Below are 24794 nucleotides of genomic sequence, written 5' to 3'. Positions count from 1 at the left end.
TTTGCGAGTACTTGAAAGTACTCACGGCTGTGTCCCTAGCTATTCCAATGGCCAGACTGTGAAGCTGAACAGCAGTATGAAGACGACGGCCAACAGGACGTCTACGACAACTAGGAGCTGCTTCTAACGTCAAGCGTTGCCTGTGGAATAGATAGTCCACTACTACTACGCTTACGCTATTTGTGTGTAATGATCACTAGATCAAGGGTTGTAATGAGACTAGATCATGTGATCCTTTTTATGTAATGACTACTAGGGTGTTGTAATGAATGATGACTCTATGATATTCAACTGTTATGTCTCGCAAAAACAATCTTCCTGAGATTGCGATGTATGGCATAATAGGCATCTGGACTTAAAATTCCTGGTGTTGACAGCCACGTGGGCCGTTGGCGTAGACCCGGTCCTCGGCGTAGCCCGTATAAGCCGACGGTGGCCGTCAGCGTCTAGACCCTCGATGCAGGCCACGCCGTGCATTAGGTTCAAATTTATAAAAAAATCAATTTTTTTAATCTCTCACATGGATCATTTTAACTCTAACTGCACTTAATCTTAGATCAAATTACACTCATGGTCAAACTTCCCAATTCCAATCCTAGCACGCTTAACATCTTCGTTTCTTCCGGTTGAGCTTCCATGAAAGAAACAAAATATTGTTGATAATACTACCATATCAATCCTATTAACCCTTAGACTGCCTTCTTGAAATATACACTCACGGTCAAAGTTTCGCGACCAGGTATCTCGAAACCGAAGATTCCGCACCGCAAACAAGGAAGTCACACATGCTTAGGGCATGAACAATGGTTGATAAGACCGTTTTATCTTAACTCCGCCACGTAGTCTAGATATAACAACAAAACATGATATAAAATAGATCATTTTTTAGTCTTATCTCTAGTAATGAGACATCTCTAAATATGTGGTGAGAGAGATTGTTGCTAAGAGATGATGATCTCTTAGCTAAGAGAAGACAAACCTCTTTTTTCTATTTCTCTCTTCTACATGTCATCAATTATCCTACGTGGCATCTCTAAGATATAACCATTGTACATACCCTTATTATCATCCACGCGGGTGAAGCGGGCAACCCAATTTAAAAGAACCCAATCCAAAGGAACACATTTCCCCTCCTTGGCCCTCCTTCTCCTTGAGCGAGAGTTCCAAATCCGGTCATGCATGGCAAGTGATGACGGCATTTACGTGCTCTACCCTGCGTTCTGACAAATACGGACATTGTTGAATCCCGAATAACATTGAAGCGATAACCGCCACCATGGAAGCCATTGCCTTTATTGAATCCACCCCATTGACTCATTGACCCCTTGGATCACCAGCGCCACAACCAGTGACACCACTCTCTCGCCGCCGGCGTGTTAATTTTCCTAACAATCCACGTTGGCCAAATTCTCTCTTATGCCTCGTTATGATGAATTCTAATTGTAGTTTCCAGGGAGCAGCGGTGGCATATACTCCCTCCGTTCTTTTTTAATTGACTCGAATTTAGTACAAGTTTGTACTAAATCCGAATCAATTAAAAAGGAACGGAGGGAGTATATGTTGCTGAAATGTTCTCAACTCCTGTAATCTTTCCCAAACCTGTGACTTAGTATATTGTTGATGGGGAGAAGCCAACAGCCGTGGAGTTTCTGCAGAACCTGGTCTCCGTGACGATGGCGCTGGACCGGTCAGCTACCGAAGTGGTCGGCTTCATCAGCGGGAAATGTATCTCTGATATCTGAAATCCTAAAACTCTGACATGCTGTTGCGGGAGCCTGACTGCGCCTGTGTATTCGTCAAAACACAAGTCACCCGTTCTGGACGTAACCCTCTGTGTACAAAATTATTGGTGATTACTTGAAACCATTTTACGGGATTTTGTACGTAGAATACTTTGCAAAATGTGCATTGCAGCGAAGCTCAATAAGGTGTTGTACTGTTGAACTAAAATAAATGTTGGACACTGGAACTCCCATGAATTCATCAGAAGAAAACATAACTCTACAATTTATGGGTGCACCATGGCAGCTTCATTCACTTGTCAGCTATCTTTTGCAAACGCAGTGAGCTGTGAATAATAGCTAGCTTTCCAAATGCAGTGAACAATGAATACTTTCCAAATTCACTGAGTAGGGTGAATTGGTGCAGCGAAGGCACAGATGCACTATATGTGCGCTGAATCTGGCAATTGCCTTAATTCGAGGGTACTGTTGGTTGGTTAGCTGCACACTCATCAATCGCGCGCGGTAGAGTTGCCCAGCTTTACCATTGGCCGAAGAGCAGAAGTCTTCCTTGCCTGCACTCTGCTCAAGGTGCTTATGGTGCTCTGCTTCTTCCCCCAAATTCTTTTCTTTTTCAGAATAAAAGGGTTCCAGCCCTTGTTTCATTGGAGAAACAAGTACCAAGTTCTTTTTCTTCATCGATTTTGTTTCACTTTTATTTCCCTTCCAGTGGCTTTGGATATCCCACTGTTACTGCATGAATACATGAAAATTTTCTCTGGAAATAAAGTACAGTAGATGATCATGTTGTTTCCAGTGATATTGTCGTCAGATGGAGATCCCTGCCGGCCCATCGAGGAAGCTGCCGGCCGTGCACCTCGTGAAGCCGAAGCTGGAGCCCGGCGAGGAGTCGCTGCCGGCGCGGCTGAATGCTGGCGAGGATCAGGAGACCACCCCGCTCTCCGGCCGCCGGCCCTTCTTCACGGCCATCATGGCCAAGACCCATGTCCAGAAGCCTTATCAGCTGGTATGTCACTCGTGTAGCCAACCTTTGGGCCGGGGATCGGTAACTGATCGTGCCATCGTCTTCTTTGCTCAGGCCATCCCGGCTCACTTCCACCGCCGGCTCCCGGCGAGGCGCACGGCAGCCGTGCTTCGGTGCGGCGGGGGGTCGTGGATCATGAGCTACTGCGGCGACAACAGGCTGAAGAGGCTGGACGGGGCGTGGGCCGACTTCGCCGTCGACAACGGGCTGCTGGTCGGCGACGCGTGCGTGTTCGAGCTGGTGTCCGGGGGCGGCGTCAAGGGGCAGGAGCTGGTGTTCCAGGTTCAGGTTCTCCGCGGCGGCGGGATGCCAGGGGAGATCGCCGACAAGGGAGCCACCGCCGACGATCCCATCGTCATCGTCGACTAGACAGCGTCACAGCGATAGTTTAGTGCCTCTCGTACGCCGTTCACCACCGTTTACACTTTGCGTGTTTGCAATTATGTTATCGCTTGTCATATTTTCGATGGCTTGATGCCTACATCCGTAGTTAATTTACTTGTCAGATGGCTTGAGCACGAAACTTCGCAATCGTCGCACACACGTTGCTGGTGTATATGGTACTAGTATAACGCCTAATACTAAACAGATACTCTTCATAACAATGTTTTATTGATTCTTCCTCACTTTGTGGGCACAAGACACAATCACATAGAGTTTCTTGGTCACTTGGTTGTTGTCATTCGGTCTATCTCCACCAGGGTGGATACAAGATGCATATAGTTACTTTCTATTCTCTCTTTCGTTGGTTTATTCATGTTGCCACTTTGAGCCACCCATGAGTTTGTAATCCTGATTGTCCTAACATCTGAAACCTTGAAACTTTGCAATGAAAAGTTGGGTGCATCACTTTGATGCATGAGTTAAGATTTTATCCCCCATTTCGAAAGAAAAAGACACAATCACATCAAAACAACCAATACAACCACATCTCGTACATTCTACCCATTCCCCGTTTTCAAATCTCTCTCACATCTATATCAAATTTACTTCATTCATCATTATTGTTGAAGACATTTCTATGTGTAATATCCATGAGAAGCTGTGGGAACCATAAGCTAAGGAAAAAAAAACGAGAATATATAGCAACCGCATATTTGGGTATGTAATATCAAAATATAAGTACGAAACTAAGAACCATATATTTTTAATTGTTTGGGCGCACAAAAATTCAAATTGAATATGATAAAATAATTGCTCACTAGAGAGTCTGAGTCACAAATAATATTCTAGATATCCCCCAAAAAGGATCCTGCAATGTTAAAAAGGGGTGTAAGAACAATTCATAGTGTTGGAAAGAGTTTCTGACATTACAATGCATGTCACATACCCTTCAAATAATAATCACGACTCGAAAAATCCCTTTACGATCTCCTTGAAGGCTTGAAACCGTCGAATAATTTCTACATCATCAAGTGATTTAAATATATCCCACTAAGTGTAGCATATCATCAAGTGATTAAACAAATCATCATTTATCTTGTTGGATAATTTAGACTTGACAATTTTTTATTTCCAAGAAAGCTCTATCAATAGATGTTGTTGACATCGACAATAACAAAGCCAACTCAATGAGCTTGTAAACCAATGGAAATACCATGTGTTTCTCTATTTGAACCATTTTTTCAGCCAAACTTTCAAGATCATTGCAAGTCGAAAAGGTAACATGATTTCTCAAATGAAGAACATAAGTCTCAAGTCGATCCATCAATATCGTACAATCATCATTACAGAAATCTTCATTATAAATATCAACAAGACAACAAATTAAGCTTCTCTACATTGAACTTGAAGAAAGAATCCTTGGGATCAGGACATGAGAAACAAGCACGTACCTCGATCTTCTATCCAAATGAAGAAATGTTTCATGACGTTAACCCCATCTAGTATCTCCAGATCAAGCAAAACTAGTTTGTTGATTCAAACCCCTTCCTGTAGAAATTTCACCTCTCTCAAGCTTATCCAAAATATCTTTTGTGAGGTTCTTCCAACAATACTTCCATTTTCGTGCATGATGAACTTGTTGTGTTTACAATAAGTGATACATACTAAAAAATCATGAATATATGAGCAAGAAGAAGTAGCGATGGACACAACAACAAGCTGCAGAGGATGAGCAAAGCAATGCACATATAAGGTATATGGGTTCTCATCTACAATTTTTCTTTGAAAGCCATTAATTTCACCTCTCATGTTGGAAGCTCCATCATATCCTTGCTCTCGAAGCCTTGATTGGAAGTTTGTAATGATCAAGAAGCATAACAAGAGCTAACTTTAGTGCCTCTGATGTAGTATGTTTGATGTAATATAGAAAAAAAATGTTCTAGAACTTCCCCTTTATTGCCCATGTACCTACAAGAAATAGTAGATAATTATTAGATTAAGGGCGGTTTCAGAGAGAATAGAAAATAAATAAATGAAACAAAAGACGATTGCTAACCTCAACATTACCGCCTGTTGGCGTCAGAAACCCACCGGCGAGCAGCAACGGGCAACACAGTAGAGCCGGGAACAACTCAGGGCTGCGGCTGGCCCTGGTCCCTCTGAGCGACGGCCCGCAAGTCTTCTGGAATGCACGCGCCGATGCTGGTGCAAGGGCGTGCCACCTGACCGTATACCTGGCCAGGAAGGTGATGGATGATGCCTCGCTTAGTTTCCTGCAGGGCAGACACGTAAACGTTAAATACGAGCCTCGATCGGCTCTACGGTTATCCTGTGAATCGGCTCAAAGAGCCGATCCACCCATGATTCGTACGAGGTGCACGAATATATGGTGGTCCTGCTTGATCGGAATAAAGCTAAAACGATCTACGACGATTTGGGGTTTTCACCGCATAATCGGATCATCCTACTCACGATTGGGCCTCGCGGGCACGCACGGTGATCGTAAGCCGATCCTAGACAAGGCCTAAAAACCAACACGAGGTTGATCCCCGGAACATCCTGTCTAGGGCTAGCGAACTACACCCTACGCGTCGCTGGATCCTCCAACCCTTTGTAAGGCCTAACTATTGCAGATATTAAACTAACCCTTGCAGAAACAAGGAGCAACCGTAACGGATCGGATCTACTGAATAACGATCAAGCGGGGTGCCGCCCCTACACCTGAGATAGGTGTAAGGGCGGCTAGACGCGTAAGGGTTGCACTACGATAGCATGTAATATGAAGAACAATGCTAACCCTAACACGTCTAAGATAACTACGTTGCTCGCCATCAAAAAGGCTTCAGTACGAGCAACGCATGGTAACGAGCAAACTTGTACTGCCTAGATCGCGAGAAGCGATCTAGGCAGCATGATGCTTACCCGGAAGAAACCCTCGAGTCGGGGGAGTTGGCGATGCGCCGAGATTTGTTTGTGTTGAACGATGGTTGTTGTTTATTTCATAAACCCTAGATACATATTTATAGTCCGTAGACTTTCTAACGTGGGAATAATCCCAACCGGGCACGGGCCAAACTCTATCTAATCGACACGTATCTACTATATTACAGATACACGGGCAAACTAGCCCAAACTTTGTATATAAGGCCGATTCATGTATTCCTTCCACGTATATTCTTCAAGCCCATCTCCAATCGCGGCCCACCTCTGATCCGGTCAAATTCTGGTGATAACACATGCCCCCCTGGTTTTGGAATTGATAATTCCAAAATCACTCTGCTTTTCTTCGTCGGGTCATGTCGTGGCAGAACCGTCGCAGTATCCTTCATCATGATGCCTTGCCTCTCAACTTCTCTGCACGATTTGACACTGTAGTTCCTTTTTCGTGATAGGCGGCTTCATTGTGCGCACTGCCTCCTGACTTTTTAGACCGATCTCAATTCCGCGTTCATGAACCAAGAAGCCCAAGAATTGACCGGCCGTCACTCCAAATGCACACTTCTTTGGATTCATCCTTAGTCCGAATTTCCTAGTTCGGTCCCGGATGCGTCGTAAATCCTCCAAGTGTTCCTCTACGGAGACAGACTTGACCACCACGTCGTCAATGTAGATCTCAACCAGTTTGCCGATCAGATCATGAAATATGTAGTTCATGGCTCTTTGGTATGTTGCACCGGCGTTCTTCAGTCCAAATGTCATGACTACATATTCAAACAAGCCCACTGAACCTGGTACTCTGAATGCAGTCTTGTGTATATCTTCTGAAATATTGTCAACATAAAGTAATATAACAAGTGCAATATGCAAGTATGTAGGAATCAATGCACAGTTAACACAAGTGTTTGCTTTTTCAGATAGAAGGAAATGGGTAAACTGACTCAACAATAAAAGTAGAAGAAAGGCCCTTCGCAGAGGGAAGCATGGATTGCTATATTTGTGCTAGAGCTTTTATTTTGAAAATAAGAAACAACTTTGTCAACGGTAGTAATAAAGCATATGAGTTATGTAAATTATATCCTACAAGTTGCAAGTCTCATGCATAGTATACCAATAGTGCCCGCACCTTGTCCTAATTAGCTTGGATTTACATGGATTATCATAGCATAGCATACGTTTTAACCAAGTGTCACAAAGGGGTACCTCTATGCCGCATGTACAAAGGTCTAAGGAGAAAGCTCGCATTGGATTTCTCGCTTTTGATTATTCTCAACTTAGACATCCATACCGGGACAACATAGACAACAGATAGTGGACTCCTCTTTAATGCATAAGCATTCAACAACAGATAAAATTATCATAAGAGATTGAGGTTTGTTGTCCAAACTGAAACTTCCACCATGGATCATGGCTTTAGTTAGCGGCCCTATGTTTTTCTCTAACAATATGCATACTCAAACCATTTGATCATGATAAATCACCCTTACTTCAGACAAGACGAACATGCATAGCAACTCACATGATATTCAACAAAGAAATAGTTGATGGCGTCCCCAGGAACATGGTTATCGCCCAACAAGCAACTTAATAAGAAATAATATGCATAAGTACATATTCAATACCACAATAGGTTTTAAGCTATTTGTCCCATGAGCTATATATTGCAAAGATAAAGAATAGAAATTTCAAAGGTAGCACTCAAGCAATTTACTTTGGAATGGCGGAGAAATACTATGTAGTAGGTAGGTATGGTGGACACATGTGGCATAGTGTTTGGCTCAAGGATTTTGGATGCATGAGAAGTATTCCCTCTCGATACAAGGTTTAGGCTAGCAAGGTTGTTTAAAGCAAACACAAGTATGAACCGGTACAGCAAAACTCACATAAAAGACATATTGAAAGCATTATAAGACTCTATACCGTCTTCATTGTTGTACCTTTTATCATTATATCGAAACCGATCGCTTGAACCGGCCTCCTCTTTGTCCTTGCCACCAGAGTGACTGCTCTCTTCTTTGTCTTTGCCATGGCGGTAAACAGACCCTGCCATGTTGACATCTGACCATAATACTTTGTAATCCTATAGCCGATGGCTGTTCATCGGCTGTTTTGAGAATCCAGTCTCCTTCATCTTCTTGCAGCAACAGGACGGTCCAGACCCTATAGATGACGACGGCTTCCCTTTCAGGCTCCTTTCCGCAGCTCTAGTAGTCTTCTTCTGTAACAACTCGCCGCTTTCGAAGAAGGTTATGATGCAGGGTCAGCCGATGACACTCCAATCGGCTTCCAAAAACAGAGTGTCTACCAAATCAGCTGCCCCCCGAGCCTCAGTTAAGGTGAGAACAGTAGCGAGGACACACAGTTCAGTCCAAGGGCCTTGAACTCAGGCAATTGAGACATCCACCATGCAGAGGTCCTAGCCATTCCTACGAGCGTAGCTGAGAAGGTGGCCAACTTAGCCAGGCCGACGGTAGATACACCGGAGCCGATCACCTTTTCTTCCTTTGAAAGCCGATATTGCAGACGAAACACCAACGGCCTAATGAGTAAAAGGTTGGAGGTTGGCCTTGAGGCTGAACTGAAAACCGACTTGGTCGAAATCCGTATATTGAACACGCAGCTGGTAGATCTTGTGTAATTGTACTAGAGTCGATGGCTGTGCATCGGCTGTATACCATGAGAATTTTTTTTTACTGGCCGATTTTTCTATCGGCCCCCAATATTTCACATGTTCATCTGATTAGGTGCCCCCCGAGCCGAATCTGTCAGGTAACTGCGGATATCGGCTCTGTAGTTAGCCAAGGCACTGTGTTTGAACGTCGGCTCCATTAGGACTAATGTTGACTCTCACCAGCCGACGTACAACTGCTGCTCAATAGATCGACGTTTAGCCCCGGCAGTGGTGTGGTGAAGATAATTTTGGCCGATTGCCGGGATCGGCTTCCACGTTGATTGAATCACTCAATGAAGGTTTTGCAATGTTCCCCCATAGATCTTTGGGGCCGATCCCAAGGATCGGCCTCGCCACGTCTGCCCATAGGTTTGCATGTCCCACCGGGCGTGCCAGAATGTGTTGGCGTCAGAAACCCACCGGCGAGCAGCAACGGGCAACACAGTAGAGCCGGGAACAACTCAGGGCTGCGGCTGGCCCTGGTCCCTCTGAGCGACGGCCCGCAAGTCTTCTGAAATGCACGCGCCGATGCTGGTGCAAGGGCGTGCCACCTGACCGTATACCTGGCCAGGAAGGTGATGGATGATGCCTCGCTTAGTTTCCTGCAGGGCATACACATAAACGTTAAATACGAGCCTCGATCGGCTCTCAGGTTATCCTGTGAATCGGCTCAAAGAGCCGATCCACCCATGATTCGTACGAGGTGCACGAATATATGGTGGTCCTGCTTGATCGGAATAAAGCTAAAACGATCTACGACGATTTGGGGTTTTCACCGCATAATCGGATCATCCTACTCACGATTGGGCCTCGCGGGCACGCACGGTGATCGTAAGCCGATCCTAGACAAGGCCTAAAAACCAACACGAGGTTGATCCCCGGAACATCCTGTCTAGGGCTAGCAAACTACACCCTACGCGTCGCTGGATCCTCCAACCCTTTGTAAGGCCTAACTATTGCAGATATTAAACTAACCCTTGCAGAAACAAGGAGCAACCGTAACGGATCGGATCTACTGAATAACGATCAAGCGGGGTGCCGCCCCTACACCTGAGATAGGTGTAAGGGCGGCTAGACGCGTAAGGGTTGCACTACGATAGCATGTAATATTAATAACAATGCTAACCCTAACACGTCTAAGATAACTACGTTGCTCGCCATCAAAAAGGCTTCAGTACAAGCAACGCATGGTAACGAGCAAACTTGTACTGCCTAGATCGCGAGAAGCGATCTAGGCAGCATGATGCTTACCCGGAAGAAACCCTCGAGTCGGGGGAGTTGGCGATGCGCCGAGATTTGTTTGTGTTGAACGATGGTTGTTGTTTATTTCATAAACCCTAGATACATATTTATAGTCCGTAGACTTTCTAACGTGGGAATAATCCCACAAACTCTATCTAATCGACACGTATCTACTATATTACAGATACACGGGCAAACTAGCCCAAACTTTGCATATAAGGCCGATTCATGTATTCCTTCCACGTATATTCTTCAAGCCCATCTCCAATCGCGGCTCACCTCTGATCCGGTCAAATTCTGGTGATAACACCGCCCTATGTTCTTTCACAGATATATCCCATGAATCTTCAATAAGCGCGGAGATTTTTTTTATCTCCAAGGTCTTCCATAATCACTTCGGTGACTTTTTCTACACAACGCCTTGCAAGATCCTTATATCTCACCGGAAATCATTTGAAGGTATCTTCCACCACGATCAAAATCATCTCTTACTTGTTCATTTTGCATCTTTCAACATATCGATCATCTCTAGAAAATTTCCTTTTTCAAAGAAGTGGACGATTCATCGTGGTCACAAAAGGACAAATATTGTGCCATGAGATATCTACAACACTCTAGAGAAGAAGTCAAACAGATTTTTTAGAGCTCTTCTGATTCATCTTCCACTCTAGGAGTTACCACACTTCGGTTTTGATTTTTCTAAGCATCACAATGGGGAACACAATTATTGTGATTGCTTCCCTCACCATCAATATGTCAGGGTAAAGCTTTGTATGCATGCTTCCAATCCTGAAAACCAGTTTTGGTGAAGACTTCATAACCAATTCTCCTAGATCTTCCAAGATTCTTAAATAGGTATAAGCAATACAAATAAAGGTTGCATCTTTGGACACACTATATTCAAAGATTGAGAAGATGCCCTTCGATCGGTAGGAGGAAATTTCACTATTAGTTGGGCAAGTCCCTTCAATATGAAGCAATTTTCCTTCTAAGATCTGGATCTCAAACAATTTCATCCAGATTAAACTTATTCACATTAGGAGAGTCATCTTTCTGCATGTTGTGGCTTTGCGCATCATTCTCCAACCCGGTGTTGGGGCTCGCCTCCGTTGGGCTTTGCACATCGTTCTCTGACCCATTGTTGGTGCTTGCTCCAATCCAAAGGAGATGCACTGCTAGCAAACTTCCCTAGAGTGAGCACTGAATATCAGGCTGTCAGATATTTACTTTAGCTCATAGGTGTAGATACACCCACTAAAAAATAATAGTATTTTAAAATATCTAAATTATGAAAAATGTATCTAGGTGTATGTTTGGGTATTTTATGTTCTCACACAAAGTGTTGCTCAATCCAAAATAATTTTGTGGCTGGCGTAAAAAAAGATAATGGTGTATGCTCCAAAATAGGAACCGAGATACTTTCTTTTTGTTTTTTACACAGGCCGCAAAAAGCGTCTTTTCCCGATAAAATTCCGGGTGCTAACATAAAATGTCTGGAAGTACACCCAGAATTTTATTTGCATTTTTTGTGGATATTTTACAATAAATATGAAATTCATTTTACATAATGGGCGCATGTGGACCTATGAGACAAAACACCATGTCCCCTAGCTGCTCTAAGTGCAGTGAACAGTGAATTGGTGGTTCTGTAAAAGGACTTATGTTGAGAGGAGATACTTTTTATCACTTCTGACGTGCTGGTCGGTTGGTAGCATTTCTTGTTTTTACGATGGTAAATTGATAGCCCAAATTTTAGCTGCACGCCCACTCAACCAAAAATAGTACAGCTGCAAGTTTTGCCATTGCCGTAAGATAAAAGTGAACACACCCAGTGGCGGAGCTGCAAGAAAAATAAGGATTGCTGGTTCAGCTAAATTGGGCCAAATCAGCATAAATAGTAGGCCAGTTCATGTTATTGAGCCAAAATAATACTGTATCAAATATTTTGCTAGAAATCAAACGGAACGGTCGGCCGTGGCCAGGTGTGATCGACCTGTAGCGCCGCCACTAAAGACACCTCTCTACAAAAAAAATGATTTGTTGAAACCAATATTTTCATATCAGTATAGCCTTCGACGGTTTTACAGAATGATTTATGATTTCAGTTTAAGTATTATGGTGCCGTTTCATGGCTGCACTAAATCAAGCGATAAGGGCAATTACTCGTTTTTAAAACCAACATTCTTAAATTTAATACTACAAAAGAGTCTTGTGGAAAGGGGAGACTCCCCGTTCCTGGTTCTCAGCTGGATTCCTCACAACCACATATTCATCATTTTTAGCGGCTTTCTTTTCTAGGAGGTTCCTACTCTATGATTTTCTTCTGTCAGTGTAAGTTGGTGCGTGATCAATATGTTGAACCTAAATATGTTACCATTGGTATTACCATCCATCACATTGCATGTGTCGAAGCTATCGTCGTTTTAAGTAAATTATATTGATTTCTGGGACGCAAATTGTCTTCCTATAATTGCTGATGTATATAGCCACATCTATGTGTGATTAGTTAATACAACAATACGTGAGTACTCGGTCTTGACGGAATGGAGTATCTCATCCTTCATGCATCTTGTCGAGGATACATCCACATTCAGTCAAGATAACAAACTACGTACATTCCCCTCCCCCCTCCCCGTTCCACTTTGTATATTCATTTTATCCAATCACATTCAGAAGATGGGACAATAACTTTTCAGATCTTTTCTCCACAAAGTATCGCGTGATACTAATTCAGAGATAAATGTTATGAACAACCACACCCGCGACGCGACCATTTATATACCACCACCACCGATCGAGATTGAGTGTGTTCCCTCCAAACTTCACAAATTTGTTCTTCACATCTCTCTCCTAAACCAAACACTCAGTAGTGCAAGGAAACAATATACTAGTCTGAGCGAGTCATGGGGGTTCCAAAATCTACTCTCGTACCTATTTTTGGAAGAAGAAAAAACAATGCAAGAGAAAAAAAACGAGACAGCGAGATCCCGAGAAATTGGAATACGAGATGTCAGGAAGAGAACGGTCAGCATGCGAGAGAAACAATGCACTTCACGGTATCTTGATCTGGTGCGACACCATGCTGCCTCCAACCACTGCCGGCGACTTAGAGCATCTCCAGCAGGTGGTGTATAATATACATCACCTAGGCAATTATATATTAGCTGTTTTAGCTCTTTTTTAGTATTTTACGTCACCTGATTTTCTGTAAAAGTGCTTCCGCAGATGATATAAAATACACCAGTTGGGTAAAATTACTGAAAAATTAGGTCCAAATTAGTTCAAACACCGCTACTGGGACGCATGCAGGAACAAGCCGGGGAGGCAGCGGGGAGGGGGGGGGGGGGGGGGGGGGCTAGGCCCAGGAGGCCACGTGCAAGAGCAGGGTGCGTGCAGGAACCGGGACCTCCACACTGCTACTGGGACGCTACTACGACGCGAGGGGGATGAGGTGTGAATTAGGTGATGGCGGCAGGAATTGGGTGGCAGCGGTGTGAATTAGGTGATGCTGGTGGGGGCAGCGGTAGGTGCAGTCATCGCCAGAATTTGGCCGGGTTCGGCTGGACGCGGCGGAATAGCACGCGCGTGGGAAGAAGAGGATGTGTCCAAACTAGCGGTTGGAGCTCCCGCTTGACCATTTTTATTTGCATCGTCTAGATACATCACCCATATGTGATGTTTATTTCCATCACCTAATACAAAATTTACATCACGATGTAAAAGTTTTGGCCCATTTTTTTACATCTATATCATCTACTTGAGCTTAGTTTTTGGCTCATGTGATGTAAAATGGCAGTTATCGTACATCTACATCACCTGATGAATATGCTCTTAGGGCTGAGCAACATCGATCTACAGCCATGCTTCGACCAGCCGGCGTCCTAGCTCCCTTCTCCACCATTTCCTCCACATCCCCCGGTGTCATGGGGGTAGATCCTGTCATCCACACATTCACCTTCCACTTCAAGCTCTTCGGAAGTCCTTGTCGAATTTGCCATTGTCTCGTCGAGCTAAACCTTTGGGCCTTTGTTGCATATACCATTCTCCGGCGATGAAGCGTGCCAATGCCGACGATGAGAGATATCGAGCTCCTCTTCACTCCCCCGCTCCCCATTTTCTAGGTATGGTGTAGTGTAGTCCTATGACCAGATGCACTGACTGCCCATATGTCCATATGTTGTAATCTAATTGTTAAGAAAAGATAAGTGATACGTCTCCGACGTATCGATAATTTCTTATGTTCCATGCCACATTATTGATGTTATCTACATGTTTTATGCACACTTTATGTCATATTCGTGCATTTTCTGGAACTAACCTATTAACAAGATGCCGAAGTGCCGATTCTTTGTTTTCTGCTGTTTTTGGTTTCAGAAATCCTAGTAACGAAATATTCTCGGAATTGGACGAAATCAAAGCCCAGGGGCCTATTTTTCCACGAAGCTTCCAGAAGTCCGAAGGAGAGACGAAGAGGGGCCACGGGGTGGCCAAACCCTAGGGCGGCGCGGCCCCACCCTTGGCCGCGCGGCCCTATGGTGTGGGCCCCCCGTGCCGCCTCTTGACCTGCCCTTCCGCCTACAAATAGCTTCCGTGACGAAACCCCCAGTACCGAGAGCCACGATACGAGAAAACATACTGAGACGCCGCCGCCGTCGATCCCATCTCGGGGGATCCAGGAGATCGCCTCCGGCACCCTGCCGGAGAGGGGAATCATCTCCCGGAGGACTCTACACCGCCATGGTCGCCTCCGGAGTGATGAGTGAGTAGTCTACCCCTGGACTATGGGTCCATAGCAGTAGCTAGATGGTTGTCTTCTCCCCATTGTGCTATCATTGTTGGATCTTGTGAGCTGCCTAACATGATCAAGATCATCTATCTGTAATTCTATATGTTGCGTTTGTTGGGATCCGATGAATAGAGAATACTTGTTATGTTGATTATCAAAGTTATATCTACGTGTTGTTTATGATCTTGCATGCTTTCCGTTACTAGTAGATGCTCTGGCCAAGTAGATACTTGTAACTCCAAGAGGGAGTACTTATGCTCGATAGTGGGTTCATGCCTGCATTGACACCTGGGACAGTGACAGAAAGTTCTAAGGTTGTGTTGTGTTGTTGCCACTAGGGATAAAACATTGATGCTATGTCTAAGGATGTAGTTGTTGATTACATTACGCACCATACTTAATGCAATTGTCTGTTGCTTTGCAACTTAATACTGGAAGGGGTTCGGATGATAACCTGAAGGTGGACTTTTTAGGCATAGATGCAGTTGGATGGCGGTCTATGTACTTTGTCGTAATGCCCAATTAAATCTCACTATAATCATCATGATATGTATGTGCATGGTCATGCTCTCTTTATTTGTCAATTGCCCAACTGTAATTTGTTCACCCAACATGCTGTTCGTCTTATGGGAGAGACACCTCTAGTGAACTGTGGACCCCGGTCCAATTCTCTTTACTGAAATACAATCATCTTCCACACAATACGGTTAACCCTTTGTTACAGCAAGCCGGTGAGATTGACAACCTCACTGTTTCGTTGGGGCAAAGTACTTTGGTTGTGTTGTGCAGGTTCCACGTTGGCGCCGGAATCTCTGGTGTTGCGCCGCACTACATCCCGCCACCATCAACCTTCAACGTGCTTCTTGGCTCCTACTGGTTCGATAAACCTTGGTTTCTTACTGAGGGAAAACCTGCTGCTATACGACATCATACCTTCCTCTTGGGGTTCCCAACGAACGTGTGAATTACACGCCATCAAGCAGTTTTTCTGGCGCCGTTGCCGGGGAGATCAAGACACGCTGCAAGGGGAGTCTCCACTTCTCAATCTCTTTACTTTGTTTTTGTCTTGCTTTATTTTATTTACTACTTTGTTTGCTGCACTAAATCAAAATACAAAAAAATTAGTTGCTAGTTTTACTTTATTTGCTATCTTGTTTGCTATATCAAAAACACAAAAAAATTAGTTTACTTGCATTTACTTTATCTAGTTTGCTTTATTTACTGTTGCTAAAATGGCCAACGCTGAAAATACTAAGTTGTGTGACTTCACAACCACAAATAATAATGATTTCTTATGCACACCTATTGCTCCACCTGCTACTACAGCAGAATTCTTTGAAATTAAACCTGCTTTACTGAATTTTGTTATGCGAGAGCAATTTTCTGGTGTTAGTTCTGATGATGCTGCTGCCCATCTTAATAATTTTGTTGAACTATGTGAAATGCAAAAATATAAAGATGTAGATGGTGATATTATTAAACAAAAATGTTCCCTTTCTCATTAAGAGGAAGAGCTAAAGATTGGTTGCTATCTCTGCCTAAGAATAGTATTGATTCATGGACTAAATGCAAGGATGCTTTTATTGGTAGATATTATCCCCCTGCTAAAATTATATCTTTGAGGAGTAGCATAATGAATTTTAAACAATTAGATACTGAACATGTTGCTCAAGCTTGGGAAAGAATGAAATCTCTGGTTAAAAATTGTCCAACTCATGGACTGACTACTTGGATGATCATCCAAACCTTCTATGCAGGACTAAATTTTTCTTCACGGAATTTATTGGATTCAGCTGCTGGAGGTACCTTTATGTCCATCACTCTTGGTGAAGCAACAAGGCTTCTTGATAATATGATGATCAACTACTCTGAATGGCACACGGAAAGAGCTCCCCAAGGTAAGAAGGTAAATTCTGTCGAAGAAACCTCTTCCTTGAGTGATAAGATTGATGCTATTATGTCTATGCTTGTGAATGATAGGACTAATATTGATCCTAATAATGTTCCATTAGCTTCATTGGTTGCACAAGAAGAACATGTTGATGTAAACTTCATTAAAAATAATAATTTCAACAACAATGCTTACCGGAACAATTCTAGTAACAACTATAGGCCATATCCTTATAATAATGGCAACGGCTATGGTAATTCTTATGGGAATTCTTACAACAATAATAGGAGTTCACCCCCTGGACTTGAAGCCATGCTTAAAGAATTTATTAGTACGCAAACTGCTTTTAACAAATCTGTTGAAGAAAAGCTTGGGAAAATTGATATACTTGCTTCTAAAGTCGATAGTCTTGCCGCTGATGTTGATCCTTTGAAATCAAAAGTTTTGCCTAATGAGAATCATCATAATAAGATTGTTACTACAGCAAATGCCATTCAAGTTAGAATTAATGAGAATATAAGATTAATGGCTGAACTGCGTGCTAGGTGGGATAGAGAAGAAAATGAAAAACTAGCTAAAGAGAAGAATATAGCTAAAGTTTGGACTATTACCACCACTAGTAATGCTAATGCTACACATGTTGCTGCACCTCCTACTAATACTAATAAAAGAATTGGTGTTAGCAATGTTTCCACTTCTAATGCAAAGCGTGAGAAACTGCCTGAAACTGCTAAAACTGCTGAAACTGCCTGTGATAAAGCTGCTGAAATTTTTTCCAACATTGGGGATGATGATCCCATTGCTTTAGATTATAATGGTTTGAATTTTGATGATTGCCACATCTCTGAAGTTATAAAGTTCTTGCAAAAACTTGCTAAAAGTCCTAATGCTAGTGCTATAAATTTGGCTTTTACACATCATATTACAAATGCTCTCATAAAAGCTAGAGAAGAGAAATTAGAGCGTGAAGCCTCTATTCCTAGAAAGCTAGAGGATGGTTGGGAGCCCATCATTAAGATGAAGGTTAAAGATTTTGATTGTAATGCTTTATATGATCTTGGTGCAAGTATTTCTGTTATGCCTAAGAAAATTTATGATATGCTTGACTTGCCACCGCTGAAAAACTGTTATCTGGATGTTAATCTTGCTGATCATTCTACAAAGAAACCTTTGGGTAAAGTTGATAATGTTCGCATTACCGTTAACAATAACCTTGTTCCCGTTGATTTTGTTGTCTTGGATATTGAATGCAATGCATCTTGTCCCATTATATTGGGAAGACCTTTTCTTCTTTGTTGGTGCTATCATTGATATGAAGGAAGGTAATATAAAATATCAATTTCATCTCAAGAAAGGTATGGAACACTTCCCTAGAAAGAGAATGAAGTACCCTTTTGATTCTATTATGAGAACAAATTATGATGTTGACACTTCGTCTCTTGATAATACTTGATACACACTTTCTGCGCCTAGCTGAAAGGCGTTAAATAAAAGCGCTTATGGGAGACAACCCATGTTTTTACCTACAGTACTTTGTTTTTATTTTGTGTCTTGGAAGTTGTTTACTACTGTAGCAACCTCTCCTTATCTTAGTTTTGTGTTTTGTTGTGCCAAGTTAAGCCGTTGATAGAAAAGTACGTACTAGATTTGGATTACTGCGCAGTTCCAGATTTCTTTGCTGTCACGAATCTGGGTCCACCTCTCTGTAGGTAACTCAGAAAATTATGCCAATTTACGTGAGTGATCCTCAGATATGTACGCAACTTTCATTCAATTTGAGCATTTTCATTTGAGCAAGTCTGGTGCCATTTTAAAATTCGTCAATACGAACTGTTCTGTTTTGACAGATTCTGCCTTTTATTTCGCATTGCCTCTTTTGCTATGTTGGATGAATTTCTTTGATCCACTAATGTCCAGTAGCATTATGCAATGTCCAGAAGTGTTAAGAATAATTGTGTCACCTCTGAATATGTCAATTTATATTGTGCACTAACCCTCTAATGAGTTGTTTCGAGTTTGGTGTGGAGGAAGTTTTCAAGGATCAAGAGAGGAGTATGATGCAACATGATCAAGGAGAGTGAAAGCTCTAAGCTTGGGGATGCCCCGGTGGTTCACCCCTGCATATATTAAGAAGACTCAAGCGTCTAAGCTTGGGGATGCCCAAGGCATCCCCTTCTTCATCGACAACATTATCAGGTTCCTCCCATGAAACTATATTTTTATTCCATCACATCTTATGTGCTTTTTCTTGGAGCGTCGGTTTGTTTTTGTTTTTTGTTTTGTTTGAATAAAATGGATCCTAGCATTCACTTTATGGGAGAGAGACACGCTCCGCTGTAGCATATGGACAAGTATGTCCTTGGTTTCTACTCATAGTATTCATGGCGAAGTTTCTCCTTCGTTAAATTGTTATATGGTTGGAATTGGAAAATGATACATGTAGTAATTGCTATAAATGTCTTGGGTAATGTGATACTTGGCAATTGTTGTGCTCATGATTAAGCTCTTGCATCATATGCTTTGCACCCATTAATGAAGAAATACATAGAGCATGCTAAAATCTGGTTTGCATATTTGGTTTCTCTAAGGTCTAGATAATTTCTAGTATTGAGTTTGAACAACAAGGAAGACGATGTAGATTCTTATAATGTTTTCAATATGTCTTTTATGTGAGTTTTGCTGCACCGGTTCATCCTTGTGTTTGTTTCAAATAAACCTTGCTAGCCTAAACCTTGTATCGAGAGGGAATACTTCTCATGCATCCAAAATACTTGAGCCAACCACTATGCCAGTTGTGTCCACCATACCTACCTACTACATGGTATTTTCCGCCATTCCAAAGTAAATTGCTTGAGTGCTACCTTTAAAATTCCATTCTTCACCTTTGCAATATATAGCTCATGGGACAAATAGCTTAAAAACTATTGTGGTATTGAATATGTAATTATGCACTTTATCTCTTATTAAGTTGCTTGTTGTGCGATAACCATGTTTACTGGGGACGCCATCAACTATTCATTGTTGAATTTCATGTGAGTTGCTATGCATGTCCGTCTTGTCTGAAGTAAGAGAGATCTACCACCTTATGGTTAAGCATGCATATGTTAGAGAAGAACATTGGGCCGCTAACTAAAGCCATGATCCATGGTGGAAGTTTCAGTTTTGGACACATATCCTCAATCTCAAATGAGAAAATTATTAATTGTTGTTACATGCTTATGCATAAAAGAGGAGTCCATTATCTGTTGTCTATGTTGTCCCGGTATGGATGTCTAAGTTGAAGAATAATCAATAGCGAGAAATCCAATGCGAGCTTTCTCCTTAGACCTTTGTACAGGCGGCATAGAGGTACCCCTTTGTGACACTTGGTAAAAACAGTGCATTGTGATGATCCGGTAGTCCAAGCTAATTAGGACAAGGTGCAGGCACTATTGGTACACTATGCATGAGGCTTGCAACTTATAAGATATAATTTACATGATGCATATGCTTTATTACTACCGTTGACAAAATTGTTTCATGTTTTCAAAATCAAAGCTCTAGCACAAATATAGCAATCGATGCTTTTCCTCTATGAGGTCCATTCTTCTACCTTTCAATGTTGAGTCAGTTCACCTATTTCTCTCCATCTCAAGAAGCAAACATTTGTGTGAACTATGCATTGATTCCTACATACTTGCTTATTGCACTTATTATATTACTCTATGTTGACAATATCCATGAGATATACATGTTACAAGTTGAAAGCAACCGCTGAAACTTAATCTTCTTTTGTGTTGCTTCAATGCTTTTACTATGAATTGTTGCTTTATGAGTTAACTCTTATGCAAGACTTATTGATGCTTGTCTTGAAGTGCTATTCATGAAAAGTCTTTGCTTTATGATTCACTTGTTTACTCATGTCATATACATTGTTTTGATCGCTGCATTCACTACATATGCTTTACAAATAGTATGATCAAGATTATGATGGCATGTCACTCCAGAAATTATCTGTGTTATCGTTTTACTCGCTCGGACGACGAGCAGAACTAAGCTTGGGGATGCTGATACGTCTCCGACGTATCGATAATTTCTTATGTTCCATGCCATATTATTGATGTTATCTACATGTTTTATGCACACTTTATGTCATATTCGTGCATTTTCTGGAACTAACCTATTAACAAGATGCCGAAGTGCCGATTTGTTTTTCTGCTGTTTTTGGTTTCAGAAATCCTAGTAACGAAATATTTTCGGAATTGGACGAAATCAAAGCCCAGGGGCCTATTTTTCCACGAAGCTTCCAGAAGTCCGAAGGAGAGACGAAGAGGGGCCACGGGGTGGCCAAACCCTAGGGCGGCGCGGCCCCACCCTTGGCCGCGCGGCCCTATGGTGTGGGCCCCCCGTGCCGCCTCTTGACCTGCCCTTCCGCCTACAAATAGCCTCCGTGACGAAACCCCCAGTACCGAGAGCCACGATACGAGAAAACATACTGAGACGCCGCCGCCGCCGATCCCATCTCGGGGGATCCAGGAGATCGCCTCCGGCACCCTGCCGGAGAGGGGAATCATCTCCCGGAGGACTCTACACCGCCATGGTCGCCTCCGGAGTGATGAGTGAGTAGTCTACCCCTGGACTATGGGTCCATAGCAGTAGCTAGATGGTTGTCTTCTCCCCATTGTGCTATCATTGTTGGATCTTGTGAGCTGCCTAACATGATCAAGATCATCTATCTGTAATTCTATATGTTGCGTTTGTTGGGATCCGATGAATAGAGAATACTTGTTATGTTGATTATCAAAGTTATATCTACGTGTTGTTTATGATCTTGCATGCTTTCCGTTACTAGTAGATGCTCTGGCCAAGTAGATGCTTGTAACTCCAAGAGGGAGTACTTATGCTCGATAGTGGGTTCATGCCTGCATTGACACCTGGGACAGTGACAGAAAGTTCTAAGGTTGTGTTGTGCTGTTGCCACTAGGGATAAAACATTGATGCTATGTCTAAGAATGTAGTTGTTGATTACATTACGCACTATACTTAATGCAATTGTCTGTTGCTTTGCAACTTAATACTGGAAGGGGTTCGGATGATAACCTGAAGGTGGACTTTTTAGGCATAGATGCAGTTGGATGGCGGTCTATGTACTTTGTCGTAATGCCCAATTAAATCTCACTATAATCATCATGATATGTATGTGCATGGTCATGCTCTCTTTATTTGTCAATTGCCCAACTGTAATTTGTTCACCCAACATGCTGTTCGTCTTATGGGAGAGACACCTCTAGTGAACTGTGGACCCCGGTCCAATTCTCTTTACTGAAATACAATCATCTTCCACACAATACGGTTAACCCTTTGTTACAGCAAGCCGGTGAGATTGACAACCTCACTGTTTCGTTGGGGCAAAGTACTTTGGTTGTGTTGTGCAGGTTCCACGTTGGCGCCGGAATCTCTGGTGTTGCGCCGCACTACATCCCGCCGCCATCAACCTTCAACGTGCTTCTTGGCTCCTACTGGTTCAATAAACCTTGGTTTCTTACTGAGGGAAAACCTGCTGCTATACGACATCATACCTTCCTCTTGGGGTTCCCAACGAACGTGTGAATTACACGCCATCAATAAGAAACATGAATTTCTATATATTTTCCAAGATGGAGCCATGTTTCAGAAAAACACGACTCTTAATTTTGCATATGACGTCGGATGAAAAAGTTTTTTATATGAAAAATCATCTACAAAAAAGTTAAAACTGAATTCAACTGCCATGGCCGTTTACCTATTTTTTAGAATCATAAAATTCAATAAGTAAAATATAGTTCTCGAAGGCTTAGATTTCGATGCAATTTTTTTGGAGAAAAGGGGCAACCTCACTCTAATATGAACCTGAGTCCTCCTTATTTTCCCCTTTTCCTCCTTTCCCACTCTCCCTCATCTTCTTCCTCCTGCTCCTTTTGCCGCTTCCTCCTCCACCTTTTCCCCTCTTCCTCCTTTTCCCCTCTCCCTATCCCTCTTCCTCCTCCTACCCCTTCTCTCCTCCTCCACTCGCGTTCTCTCCTTCTCCAGGTTCTTTGCCAGCTGCGTGCAACAGCTCGTCTCCGTCCCCGATGACTTCGTCCTCGTGCATATCTCCATCCTGGCCTCCTCGTGAAGGTTCTCCTCGTGCAGGTTCTTTTGCTGCGGTAAGGTGGTGTCTGCAAGGACGCGTGAATGAGGCAGCAAGGCGGCAGGAGCCTGCAGGCAACAGCGACGACGGCAAGCTCACGGCAGCGATGGTAGGACTCGATTGCTTTTTGTTTTGAATGTAGGGTTCTAGTTGTAAAAGTGATTTTTTTGTTTTCTAATAAAGAATACCATCAGCGCACCACTATGGAAGGGGGATACTTCCTTTACCAAAAGATCGATCAGCTTGATCCTGACTAACAAAACAAAAATTAACCACAGATAAATGGTACCGAGGAAGAGGTCATGCAGGAACATTGGATTATTTGTTCCCACCCTTGGTAGCAGCAGCTCTTGTCCGCTGCCCCGGCTTTTCCTAGCAACAAGAAAACACACGCTAAACGCCACCACAATATCATTCTTCTTTATGGATCGATTACCATGGTGCTAATTGAGGCGGGAAATATCACATCAGCTACGATGTCTCATGTTGAGCTTGGGACATTGGTGGAGGCGGGGATTTGGATACAGTGGAAACGATACTTCACATTTGTTGTGTGAATACTGGTTTGTTTGCTTGCCGATGTCTACATCTAAACCGTGCCCATAAGCAGTGAGCCTCGTGATAGGTGACTTGCGGTAGCGTGGCTGAGTCTATCTTCTACGTGTGGATGATCACTTGGCGGGGTCATTTTTTATATTGTATTTTTATGTTTTTTTTGGCTATATGCATCGTTGATATCTTGACTAGTCTTTGAAATTACATTGATGCAAAAGCTTGGTGTAATTTGTATCTTCGACATATTAATATATCCTCTTTATCAGGAAATGTCCTTCTTCTTTGTTACTAATAAAATCTCCGGTGCTTCATTTATTTGGAAGAGGAATAATTTTATTCAACATAAGATTGATTAGCTTGATCCTGACAAACTAAGACAACAAACAAGGCGGCGAGAAACAGATAACTAGATAAGTGGTACCCATCGAGAGGCCACGCAGGTAGATAGGATTATTTGTTCCCACCTCCAAGTAGCCTGATTACATCGCCGCCATAATCTTCTTTTCATGGATGTGCTGCCTTGGTAGGGCTGTGGCAGATGATGGGCGGGCAGAGACCCTTAGGAAGGCGACGAAAGAGAATTATTGGCTTTTGATCTCTCACTCCAGGTTGGTCCAAATCAACACCTGTGGTCAAAGGTAGGAATTAGCACCATCAAATAGTAACCTGTGCTCTAAGTTACGTCTTTGGTGTACTCTTCGGAAAAAAAAGTAGTAACCTACACTATATTTTATTACTTTTTCGGGAAAATAAACACGGCACATAAAACATGAATAGGAATTTCCATTAATGTATGCATTTGGAAATTTCTATGTTACATGTAGCAAACACCAGAGAAAGAAACTAAATTTAAGTTTTTTTCGATAAAGGGAATATATTAATATCAAGAAGATACCAATTACACCCAGCCTCTGCAACAACCACTACGGCAGAACTGGGCTTTGCCGTGCAGCCGAAATGCACGGCAAAGGCCAAAATATGCTCGGCAAAGCCTTTTCCGTGCGGGCGTGCACGGCAAAGAACGCTCGGCAATGACCCTCCCGGCAAAGCCATCTTTGCCGTGCGTCGCGTGAAAATCGCACGGCAAAGGCTTTGCCGTGCGGATTGTCTTTGCCGTGCGCTGGGCCAGCGTTGCCGTGTGAAGTTCTTTGTCGTGCGTCTTAAAACTTTGCCGTGCGACCGTCTTTACCGTGCGCTTCACCTCCAACCCGCACGGCAAAGCCTTCTCTTTGCCGTGCGCTTCCCCTTCACCCCACACGACAAACATAATACAGCAGAACTGCCACAGCAGCGCAGTGCACAGCAGGGCAACCTTTGCCGTGTGTGTGTGCACGGCAAAGAATGCCTTTGCCGTGTGCATATGCACGGCAAAGGTGCTGAAAAATTTCCAGATTTTTTCTGTTTCTACATTAAT

General features: G+C 42.9%; 1 protein-coding gene across 3 annotated transcripts; it reads left to right on the top strand.

Annotated features, from left to right (window-relative positions):
- The first annotated feature begins 2190 nt into the window (after positions 1-2190).
- LOC127311626 (B3 domain-containing protein Os06g0112300-like) lies at positions 2191-3371 on the top strand. 3 transcript variants are annotated; one of them, XM_051342076.1, is made up of 3 exons: positions 2191-2312; positions 2539-2748; positions 2821-3371. In XM_051342076.1, the coding sequence occupies exons 2-3, from the start codon at positions 2554-2556 to the stop codon at positions 3133-3135; spliced, it is 510 nt and encodes a 169-aa protein (XP_051198036.1). In that variant the 5' UTR covers positions 2191-2312; positions 2539-2553; the 3' UTR covers positions 3136-3371. The 3 variants fall into 3 exon arrangements, with proteins under 3 accessions (XP_051198036.1, XP_051198038.1, XP_051198037.1); XM_051342078.2 differs by having other exon boundaries at positions 2198-2312; positions 2554-2748; XM_051342077.2 differs by having other exon boundaries at positions 2198-2321.
- Positions 3372-24794: the final 21423 nt, after the last annotated feature.

Source organism: Lolium perenne, chromosome 7 (assembly GCF_019359855.2).
Source record: "Lolium perenne isolate Kyuss_39 chromosome 7, Kyuss_2.0, whole genome shotgun sequence".
Taxonomy (NCBI): domain Eukaryota; kingdom Viridiplantae; phylum Streptophyta; class Magnoliopsida; order Poales; family Poaceae; genus Lolium; species Lolium perenne.
This window is presented reverse-complemented; position numbering and strand designations above follow the sequence as displayed.

What these genes read in the sequence shown, in the direction of transcription:
- LOC127311626 (XM_051342076.1), top strand. Translation starts at nt 2,554, where the DNA reads ATGGAGATCCCTGCCGGCCCATCGAGGAAGCTGCCGGCCGTGCACCTC. An exon ending in TCCAGAAGCCTTATCAGCTG is followed by an intron (nt 2,749 to 2,820) that starts GTATGTCACTCG and finishes TTCTTTGCTCAG; the next exon opens with GCCATCCCGGCTCACTTCCA.